Below are 11,847 nucleotides of genomic sequence, written 5' to 3' on the forward strand. Positions count from 1 at the left end.
CTCATAAGCACGATGAACTTTCCCTATGGGGAAACATAAAACTAATTGAAAAAACGTACCATTTATACAGAAAAAGATGTGCCCTTAAATGGGACAAAGCACAAGTGATATTTTTCTCCCTTGAATTAGCATCATTAAAACGCCCATGCAGAGAAATAAGGTATGCTACCAATTATCAGAGAAGGAAATATATTTTTTCCCCCCCAATTGAGAATTCGCGTTGAAATTTTTATGCATACACATGGATACTTTTATGAATGTACTTTCCATCGTTCTACTCCTTTAAACATAAACTCAGCGTGTTAACAACTGATGTCTGAGTTTTGCCTCTTCCTACTTCATCCTCGTCAGTGGGGCTTCTGCACATTCAGAGGAACCATTTTTTTTTAATTTCAAAACAAAATTTTATCTCTAATGGGGCGAAGAGGTTGGACAAAACTTACTCGTTCATATTCCCATGCAGAGAAGCAAAACACATATTTTTTTTTTTTTTTTTTTTTTGGGAGAGGGGAAAACCTTTCTCACACAAGTGACCTCTCAAAAGGTATTGATATGTGTATTATCTGTGGGGGCTGATCCTGATCCTGCGCCAAGTAACGCAGTGGTTATGATGACAATTTTTTTTTAAACAAATCGGTTTGAGGTAGACGTGTGGGTTATCTCCTAAGTGGCCCTGTATCCCTCTTTCCTTTGGTGCATCAAAATCCCTGTTCTTATCCCCTTGTGCATATTTTATACACCCCATAAAAATGATCACCTTTTTAGATTACATATCTGTGTTACTCCAACGTATTAACGTCAATGTTAAGGTTACCTAAATTGATGAATCGTATGAACTGCAAAAGAGTAAAGAATAGCATGTAAAAGGTAAAAACAGGTGGTAAATGCACTGCAATAAGCTTTCCAATTATGTTTTGCCATTAAACAAATGTCAAACAAAAATGGGAGAAAAAATGGGCAAAAAACAAGTAGGCGAAAAAAGAGGAAAAATGTGGAATTATATCTCCAGCGAATTTCCTTAAGCGTTATACCATAAATTCAGGAAATTGTGGAACAATAAACGCTAAGGTGATGTTACTTGAAAGGATATCTGTAGGAGTTGCTTGATCTGTGCCGCCTTATGCTCGCATGCTTGTGTATGAAAAAGGACAATGAATTCCCAGCAAAAATACAAATGATTTGCAGCTTCAAAAACAGAAGCGGCAGGCAAAACCGCCGAACCGACCAACCGACCAACTAACTCATTTGAATTACATATAAATGGACTCGTCCTGGGCAGTCAGCCTAAACGCCTGATCCCAGATGGAGCACAGAAGCAATTTATCCAGCTACTGCAATGGGTATGACGATTGCGATGGCTACAATTACCGTATATGCCGCACACAATACAAAAACAATTTGCTTTGAACCCTAGACAGGCCCACTCCCCCTGTGCGCGCATAGGTAGAAGGCACAAACGCGTCAAACATTAACACAAATACACGCAACGGAAACAAAATGCTTCCCCCCCCCCGGTACTATATATATACATATAAATAATACATCCAACATATATATTTATATATGAGTGACAAGTATAGTCCTTCCGTGGCGCTCTCCACACGAATGCCTAATGGTATGCCTTGCTCTTATTTTTACGCCCGTGGGAATTGATTTCCTCCTTGCGTGTATCATGCGACCTGGATCTTTTCAATTTCTTTTTATAATAATTTCTAGGGGTGGGAGAACGGGAGTATTTTTTCTTATATTTGTTGTAATGTGATGGTGGAGGAGGAGAAGGAGATCTATTCCCATAGGAATTTTTCCCATGGTCATAATTTCTTCGACCTCTATCATCAGCATTATTATGATAATAATTTGAAGGGGGAGTGATTTTTCTATGTCCATTTCCATTATATCTGTAAGAACCATTTCTATGTTTTGGGTAATCATCATACGGAGGGTTCCTGTAGCTCCGTGTATAACTACCTTTATCTATGTTGTGATCATGTTGGTAGGAATATTTGTTAAAATCACTTCTTGGCATTTTATAATTTTTATATTTTCCATTTGGGGGGTTCTTATATGGGGTCCATTTTTCAAACTGTATCCATACTCTTAGTGCATTCTTTATATTATTTTTTGCATCATCTTCATTTAGGTAGCAGGCCCTTACTAACAGCATGTTGAATCTCGATTTTTCATTTTTGCATGCAAAAGTAACTAAGTGAGTTCCCTTATCTGCCCATATGTAACTTATTTCTGGAATTTCAAATTTTTCATGATCTCTTTTTAAGGTATCAAAATAGTACTTGAGAAATGTAGTCAATTCTTTCACCCCCCAATGCAGTGGCTTATATCTTCCGAAAACGCACAGTTTTCTCCGCAATTCTATATCGCTGCAGTTCCTTAGCTCCAGATCCTTTGGCCATTCCATTCCATTTTCTGTTTTGTTCAAAAAAGGGGAGAAAAATACGCAGAAAATATTGTGTGTGCAGTGGACAGAATTACATATGTCCCACGGAACAACTCATTCATTTGAGAGATTGGGAAGACCCCCACTGATTGCATCGATAGAAGCGTACAAACACGAGCAAAGAGGTTCAGCGCTGCAGATGAAAATGCATGCAATGTGTCAACAACACCCCTCTGAACATTTAACTTGAACACTTTTCCGGTGCCACGATTTATTTCTCTTTTCATGGGCACTTTTTGAATAACACATGAATCTTCCCTTTTTTTAAGGTCACTCTTTTTTTTTTTTTTTTTTTTTTTTTTCCTTACTTCTTGGCGGGGTCACGGAACGCTTTCTCATCCTGTTTATTTTTTTACCTTCATCGTCGCTCGGCATTTCCTTTTCACTTTTGCGTCTCCCTTCCTCAGTACCTTCACTCTCTCCCTGGGTGTACTCCCCATTTCCTTCTTCATCTTCATTCTTGTCTTCTTTTTCTTCTGGATTGCTTTCCCTGTTTCCCTCATTATCACTCTCATTTTTTCCCTCCCTATTCTTATCTTTCCCTTTCTCCCTCTCGGCCACCTCTTCCTTATAATACGGCTGTATGTTCAGCGTAATTTTCTTTTTATTCTTAACACTTCTGAGGGTGCAGTTGGACAGGTTCTCAATTGTCTGCCTAGACACCGAGTCGTGACACGCCAAAATAGCGGAAGGTTCGTTTTTTATCAAATACACTTGTTCGATTAGCGGGAATTCGATATTTCTGTCAATGGCTAGCTTGTAAAAATATTCTCTAAAAAACCATGTAATGTCCAGCTTTGTCCAGTCAACTGGTATATTAGTAACAATTAGGCACAAGCATTTTTTTAAATTTTTATCTTCAACATCGTGAATCCCAAGGTTCAGTGGCCACAATATTTTTTTGTAACTGTTTCGGAAGATTTTTCTCATTGAGCCATAATCCCTATCATCGTTCTGATGCCTTCTTTCGTGCTCATCTTTTTCCTGATATTTCATTGGGGATTATAGCGTATATATATCGGGGGGTGGGGGAGATAATAAGTATGTATCTTTATGTACAGCTTGTATGGCCAGAAAAAAGCGTACACTGTTTTTACGCACTAAGTATCTTTGCCTTGGGAAGTATACGTGTACATGTTTAAAGGTAAACTTATGGGCGCAGTTATATATGTATAACTGCATATACGTATACACGTCCTAATGTGTGTATTTATCTATTGTATGCAGTGCCTAGGAAAATCATTCTTTTTAACGAACAAATAGTTTCATAGTGGAGACGGGGAGGGGTGGCACATGTATATTTGGGCATATAATGGCTTTCTTTCTTTTTTTTTTTTTTTTTTTTTTTTTTTGTTTCTCCTATCTGGCGTAATAGGCACACAGGAAAAAATGTACTTATGTCAGCTCTACAAATTTTTTTTTTCTTTCTCATATAACCGTAAAGTGTAAAGAGCACGAGGGATAAAGTGGCAAAATGGCAAAGTGACAAAATGTGCGGAAGTGTACAAAAAATGGGGGTGGAAATAAGTAAATTTTTGCCTCGCATAACTGAAGAAATTTCTACTTCCTAAACATGGATAAAGGTAAAAATGCCTCAGACGAGAGAATGGCCTTTTTCGCGTGGCGATACACATTAGTACGCATGTTTGTATGCATATATATACATATACAATACGTAGCTTTTTTTTTTTTTTTTTTTTTTTTTTTAAAGTCCACCCCTTTTAAGGAATACTGAAGGGGTAGCTACCTCACCGTCCATATGTTCCAATTAATTATACGAGTTTTCATTTTCCATATATGCTACTTTTTCCATTTAACCGTGTGTTCCTCTTCTCCTTTTTACGCTATCTGAGTGTAAGCACGGCTGCATAAGGCTAACGGGGTACTAGTGCCAATGGGAGAAGGGTGCGTACCATTTTTTTTCCACAAAAAAAATTTACATAAGTGTAAACATATGCATATAGGGTAGATATGGATACATTTACGTGTACATTTCCTCATGTGCATATTTTGAATTCCCGTTTTACCTAGCATGTGCGGCCTTTTTTCCATTTTCCCGAATTTTTAAAACGCCAATTACCCATTGCAAGAATGACAACGGCTGAAATGGATTTATACTACATCGTGTAAATGTGGAAAGTACTCTTAACTTTTAGGTGCAAAAAAAAAATGTCGCCACATTGTTAAGGCATAATTTCGCATTCCTTTTAAGCAAAATGGATTTCACCCAGTTTGTGAGAGGCAACATGGGCTTCATACTCTCATTGTGTGGGGACGGGGCATTTTGCACAGAACCGTAATACCCTATCGTATATTGCCAAGTGCCACACTCATCAGAATCCAGCGTTACACATACAGCAGTTCCGCAGAGGAAGTATATGAAATGTCCTACTGCCTTTTTGAAATCACGCCCAATGTCCACAAAATGAAAGGGCACCATTTTGGCACTTTAAAACCCGTTTGTTCACAAAAAGCGCCAGGGGAGATAAACGCTGCTGTGAAAAAATGAGAGGATAAAGAATAGTGCGAATTATTTTTTCCAAAATGAAAACTGATAATTTCACTTTTTTAAACCCCACAGAAAATTCCACTCCCCTAACTCGGTCAAATTTTTCATATGCACAAATTTGGATAATATTTCCAATATCTGCGCAGTTTACATTTTGGTGGTGTTTTAAAGGAACACTATTATGTTTCTGTAGCAGTAGGGGAAGCTACACACGCTGGTCTTTAGCAAGTTGGCTCCCACGTAAGCTCTTCTTACAAGAGCAGGGGTATCGGGTGAGGGGGCTGTGTACCACTTTATCCTGATTTCGGGCATGACATCGCGCCGCGTATAAAGAAACACGTGCACATAAGTCTAAATTGTGTATTCATTTTGTTGTCAATTTCGCCGCGCTTTTTTCGCCATTCATTTTAACTGAAATGAAAAGCAAACAATTGCCTCATAAGGTGCCCCTTCCTTCTCATCCGCTCACTTGCAACTCTGCAATTGTGCCACCTTGTAACTGTCCATCTGTGCAACTTGGAAATGGCAAATCGGCCCCTCGCGATGCTCCCCGACCTTTGCTAGCTCTCTCCTTAATCTTTTGCCCCTCGAACCAACCCACGCACCAAATGGAAAAACTTGCACATCGAAAATTCCCAATTTTTTGCACCAAAATGGCAAAGCGAAAAATCGTTACAACATGGCATAACAGACGTTACCGCGAGTGGTGAGTCCACTCCTTTCGTTCTAATGACACGTGCGATACCTGGTTGTAAAGTTGTTACACTGAAGAAGAAAAAAATATATAATAATAAATAAAATAAAATAATAAAAATCTCATCATTGTTTACCGTTTTAAAGGCAAACTTTAACACTACTATGAAATTTTTTTTTTTTTTCTTTTCCGCTTCGATATGGCCGCCATACCTAACAGAGAAGAAAAAAAATGATATTAAAAAGGGGCGGTTGTTAGCAATTTCGGCGTATGACGAATGCAGCCTTTGAGGCATATATACATATATATACATATATATGTGTCTGTTTGGCATGTGTGCCCCCACATTAGTTCCTTCTATTAAAGTTTCGTTCCTTATATGATTAACCTCTCTGTCCAAGCTCTGATTAGTGCTGTGTTCCTTTCGTGTAGCCCCTAACCATACGAAGAATATGCCAAAAAGGCACACCCGTATGATACGACATTTTTAACCGTCAGTGTACAGAATCAGAAAAATGGATGCTCCTCCTGAAATGGACTTGTTTCCCCTAAAGGGTAACATCGAACAAGGAAATCATCCACCCTGCTTGAAAAAAAAAAACAGCAAAATTATTTCTTATTTGAAAAATGAATCAAAAATTAATGTACTCTTATCAAAAGTTAAAGAAAAAAATGGAGTAAATTTCTTAAAGAATAATCAATGTGGAAAATTCTCCCTTAAGGAGGATAAAAGAAAAGAGGTCATCCTTTGCAATCACTTGTCTAATTTGTCCTATACCCAAACAAGTGAAAAAGGCATAAATGAAAAAAAAGGTGAAATATACATGTATAGGAAGTATGCAAGTGAACATGACAATACACCTATGTCGTCACCACCAGGAAAAAAAAAAAGAACAAAGAAATCTACACTCCTGCACAGATTAGTAACACTTCCTTCTGGGGTACAAACACAAAAAGCGGATGCACAACTTAACAGATACACAGGAGAAGTAAAAAAGAATGATGTAACTTCCGAGGGGGGAAAAATAATTACACATGAATATAAATTTTGCAAAATGAAGGCCAAAAAATATAGCACGTTGAAATACAACATATTTGTTAAGGGACTCAAAAATGTAGACAACGGGACAGAGGAAAGGAACACTTCCTTTCCAAGGGAGGAACCCGCAATGATCAGTAACAAGGTAAATTGTAGGAAAATTCAACATGCAGAAAGAAGTGCAAAATTCAATTGTGACGATTTACTACAAATATACGAACATAGATACCTTCGCCATATTTTTAGAAACAGCAAAAATGTACCTTCTCATAAGGAAATAAAACAGATATATAATACAGATTACGTGCAAAGCCAAAATAGGTATAACTCAAAAGAGCAACAATTAACCAATGGAAAAAATTACAATAATTTGGACAAATCAGAAACTGGAATTAACGATCATCATAATTCGAATCATATACTCTATCCTAGTGATGGAAAATATGGGAAGGATACCATTTTGAAGAGAAACATAAATGATGAAATCACCACCCCAGGGGATTGCACACATTCTCGTTACAGTTCGTGTCATTCCAACGGGGTTAATAATGCTCAGGTGAAAAGTAACACCGCAGATGATCCTATCAACCAAATTGGAAGCGGCCCCGTCAAGAATGACAATGCGATTATGTTGAGTGAAAAAAATACTCCCATTTCTTACGTAGACATGGAGGACCCCCATAGGAGCGATAACTTGGAGGGCGAAAAAATACCAAATGATGGTGAGTCCGATTTTAAACAAATGGGAAACAGTTGCGAGAACAACACAGAAAAGGAAAATAAAAATATTCTGAACTATTCGAATGTTTACAAACCTAGTGATGAAGAGGCGTCTCCAATTGAGCCTCCTCAAAATGGGAAACACAAAAAAAACGAAACGTTAACTAGTACGAATTCTGTAACGGGAGAATCCCTAGTGGCACCCCCGACCGTAAATAAACCTGAACAGACTGTAAACTTCAGAGAAGAAGAGGAGAATCCAACATGCCTCCTACCCAACACTCTGCAGCCAAAAAAGGAAGAAAGGGAGAAAGTTGCATGCGCCCCCAAAGCAACGGAAAAACTCATTAAAAATATACTAATTGAGGAATTAAAAAATGAAATATATTATAGTATTATCAAAATGGAAGATGAAAAAGTGTCCAGCGAATATGAACACAGAAAATCACGGAAAGGGAGAACCTACAAATTGGGGGGTATCAATCGGTTTGAAACACCTAGAGGAGGAAGCCACCTCTCTGCAAGCTGTCCGCCCTCCTTTATACCTGACACCTGTAGCAGTGATAAAAACAAAACGATCGACATGAAAAATATACCTGAAGTGGAGACCATCGTTGAAAAATCCCCCGAAACGGACAACAAAGTGCAACACAAGGATATACAAAAAAAGATATTAAAACAAGAAGGCAATCAAAACCCACCAAGTGGTAGTAAAAAAAAAAGAGAAAATGAAGAAAAAATGGGAAAAAAAAACTGTACTGACTTAAAGAAAGTAAACGTTAATAGATCAGAAAAACAGGTCAGCCTTTGTAAAGGTGATACAAATAATGGACATGTTAAAAATGAGGAAAAACATAAACTCAGAAATGTCCCTAAAAACACAAAAAATGTGAGCACCCCCAAATTGGTCATCCACAAAATCGATAAAAAAAATTCGAAGGAATATTTTTCCATCAAAATTGAAAATAAACCGAACACAGTCAAAAAATTCACACTGGAAAAAACGAGCAAGGAGGGGAAATCAAATAGAGAGAAGAAAAAAGTACATAGTGGTAATATTGGACTTCCGCAAAGTCTACCACCGGAAGGTGAACAGAAGAGCACAGTTAAGCAAAGGACGGACGAACGGTGCAGTGGTGCCAAAGGGAGTAGCAGCACAGAGGGGGAATCAAAGTGCCCCCCCAATTGTGAGTCAACGCAGCCCCCAAATTGCCCACCAAATGATCCCAATTCCGCACTCACGTGGACCACTTGGCGGGTCCGCCTATTCCCCCTCTTTCGAATTGAGGAGAATCGAATCTACGCAGATAAGAAGAGTAGAGCGTACACCACCTTGACGGATCACATAAACGATATTATTTGCAAAACATTTAAGACGCAAAAGAGATTCCTCATTTTTCATATTATCCTCTACTCCGTGAACCTCCTAATTTTTTATGCCTTACTACAGAGGGACTTCCTCCTCAATCAGGACAGTAGCAGCAACACAAAAGGTACACTTTGTATTTTCTATATACTCATTGCAGAATTGTACATACTACTCTTAAACAACGCTTTTTATTTTTTTTTTAAAAATCAGATAAAAAACGTAATTTTTTCCCTAGACAGGGTTAATTTAATACATATCATGAGCAAACTATTTCCACAGTACTCCTCCTTTTTTAAGAAGCAATTTTCCATGCATGAAAAAAATGGCAATTCATTTTACAAGGAATTGGAAAGTTACCAAAGCGGGATACTTAAAGAGAAAGCTTTATCATCCGGAGAGCACTCTACGAATCAGTGTAATAATTGGCCCATTAAAAAAAAACACTCTGTACGCTTTGCAGACTATGATATACTTGACCAACTGAAGAATGGCCATTACAATGTGACAAGCGCAGAAAATGATTACGCGCGATATGCAAGCCACAACGGAGAAGATAGCACCACGAAAAATGCTCTACCCATGAATGGGGAAAACTTATTTCTCTCACAAACCATGAAAGGAACTCTCATTCATTCGCTTTTTAACGCGTCTAACACAACTTCCTATGGAACATATTCGAAACAAGCACAACCACATAACAGTTTAACAGGACAAGGAAATTATCGAAATTCATTAGAACAAACTGGACAAAATGACAAAATAAAATACTTCGCCCCGGGGGAAACACACACGAATAAATCTACAGAAAATGAACAAATAACTAATCTCACACTTTTCATACTAAATGAACAAAAAAAAAATATTCCGAATCAATTTTTTTTTTTTAAATTAAGAGAATACTTCAACTTGTTAATAATTTTGTTTGCTTCTTTGCTAATACACACCACCATCTTTCTTGAAATAAAAGATCCTTTCCATTTCCACGTAAAAACAAATTTGTTCTTTTTTATTTTCGTATCTTTTATCATTTTCCTCCAAGTCCTCATTTCCATAATGGCAGAAATTGAGGAAATCTTTATTCAGAAAATCAAAATGCTTTTAAACAAAAGGGTTACATTTTTGGATTATCAGTTGGTTATGTATCTGGGGTTGAAACATTAGTTTATCCGGGTCACGTGGCGATTCTTTCCGTTGGAGGTGCAGCTGTTCAGACATGCCAACGCGGCATGACGGCATGGCGGCATGGCGGTAGCATTTCTTGCAACTTCATAGCGGGGAATAGAATGACGAAGATGCAGAAGGACTGTGTAAGCATAAGGACCAAGGGAACTTTCCGAAATTCTCAAGAGGAAAATAACATCGTTGGGAGAAGCATCAATTTTAACAAGATGGTCACAAAAAGGAGGGCATAAATATGTACACCTACATATGTATGTGTATGCAAGTGCTCACACTTTCGGCTCAGTATCAAATCTAAACGATTTGGGATTGTCCCCCTAGAACGAACCGCCCTCACAGTTTTGAAGAATGCGTCGCAAAAAGCGAACAGTGCACATTTACCTGTATAAGTGCAAATGACCCCAAAAATGTTGTTTTTAAGTTTTCTTCTTTTTTTTTTTTTTTAGGGGTGGGGTTCCTCTATTTAGGCATCTTCTCATTGTACTTGTACATTCCCTAGTTTATTCGTACCTTCCCCAATTTTGGCACACAGTTATGGAGTGATATCTATCTGTTGTTTTTATTGCAAATGGCGGATAAATTTTTTTCCATGTGGAAATATACAATAACGATATTTTAACTCTGCGACGAAATATTTTTTTTTTTTTTTTTTTTTTTTTTTTTTTTTTTGTGTACTTTAAAAAAGTTTATTTGCTTATTTAAAAAAAAAAACACATTTGTACGATCTGATATGTGTTGTTTTTTTTTGATTGTTAGGGAAGGGAAATATACGTGTTCACCTCTCAATTGTGCATGGGCAAATCTTTTTTTTTTTTTTTTTTTCCCATTTTTGCCATTCTTTGTATGAGTTAGATTGCCCCATTGAACGATGAAGTGCTCTCTTCTAGCGGAAGAACGCAGAATGCACGATTGGCTAAAATATAAACCTGTGTATGAATTAACATACACGAGGTAAAGAGAATGCTGGTTACATGTGCAACTTCCCCTTTATCCCCTCTATGATAAGCAAAAAACAAAGAAAAAAAGGAAAAGTATTATTTTTTCTCCACCCCCCTTTACGCAATAACTGGTACTGAATCATGTATATGCCATTTTTTAATATTTTAACAAAAAACGCTTTATTTTTTAAGACACCTTTTGGAGGAAAAAATAGAAAATTATGCAACTTTGCCAAATGTACAATTAGCACAAACTCGATAACGGAAAAAGTAGATCCAAGACAGAACAAGCAACTGAAATTAGAGCAAATTGGCCGTTTAAATAACGTCATACTTAGTGTGCAAGCGGAAGAAGCTCTAAATAAAAGTGCCTCCCTATCCATATACAGATTGCCTAACAATTCTTCATTCATGCTAACTGGGGATGTACGCGAAGAAGATAATTTCAGAAAGGTACTTTATTTTAAGTGGAAAGCCAGGAAGTCCTATAAAAAAAGGGTTATGAATTTACCCTCCACAAAGTCACGAAGAAGATACGCGCAAAAGAATAGGTGAGACGTGAGGAAAGTCCATTTACCACTGTATAAACAATTCAAAAGCGGAAGGAAGGGAAAAACACATTTCGGTGAGGCATATCCATGTGCAATCAGCCATATGGACAAATTGGATATAACTACGTTCCATTGTCCCCCCCTCCTCCCCCCCCTTCACCAAACTCCAGAGATATACTGCTCCACCTAACTGCATAAAAACAAAGATGTTTCATTTTAATAACTGCCAGTGTGTTAATAAGTCATTACTATAAAAAAAAAAAAAAAAAAAATTATTTACCCACACGCATGCATATACATATGTGCACCATTTACACTTGTTCGTAGGATGTTCTTTTTAAAAGATCTTTGACTTTGTGTAAATAATGCGGAACATATATATACATTCGCGTT

General features: G+C 37.4%; 3 protein-coding genes across 3 annotated transcripts; 2 read left to right on the forward strand and 1 right to left on the reverse strand.

Moving 5' to 3' along the window:
* Positions 1–1,609: 1,609 nt before the first annotated feature.
* PKNH_1406100 (conserved Plasmodium protein, unknown function) lies at positions 1,610–3,451 on the reverse strand (the record flags this gene model as incomplete). Its single annotated transcript, XM_002261915.1, has 2 exons — positions 1,610–2,424; positions 2,764–3,451. The coding sequence occupies 2 exons, from the start codon at positions 3,449–3,451 to the stop codon at positions 1,610–1,612; spliced, it is 1,503 nt and encodes a 500-aa protein (XP_002261951.1).
* A 2,722-nt stretch (positions 3,452–6,173) lies between these two features.
* On the forward strand, positions 6,174–9,947 carry PKNH_1406200 (conserved Plasmodium protein, unknown function; the record flags this gene model as incomplete). Its single annotated transcript, XM_002261916.1, has 1 exon — positions 6,174–9,947. The coding sequence occupies one exon, from the start codon at positions 6,174–6,176 to the stop codon at positions 9,945–9,947; it is 3,774 nt and encodes a 1,257-aa protein (XP_002261952.1).
* Positions 9,948–11,044: 1,097 nt separating this feature from the next.
* Positions 11,045–11,458, forward strand: PKNH_1406300 (conserved Plasmodium protein, unknown function; the record flags this gene model as incomplete). Its single annotated transcript, XM_002261917.1, has 1 exon — positions 11,045–11,458. One exon carries the CDS (start codon positions 11,045–11,047, stop codon positions 11,456–11,458), a length of 414 nt encoding a protein of 137 aa, XP_002261953.1.
* Positions 11,459–11,847: the final 389 nt, after the last annotated feature.

The sequence above is a fragment of the Plasmodium knowlesi genome (genome assembly GCF_000006355.2).
Source record: "Plasmodium knowlesi strain H genome assembly, chromosome: 14".
Taxonomy (NCBI): domain Eukaryota; phylum Apicomplexa; class Aconoidasida; order Haemosporida; family Plasmodiidae; genus Plasmodium; species Plasmodium knowlesi.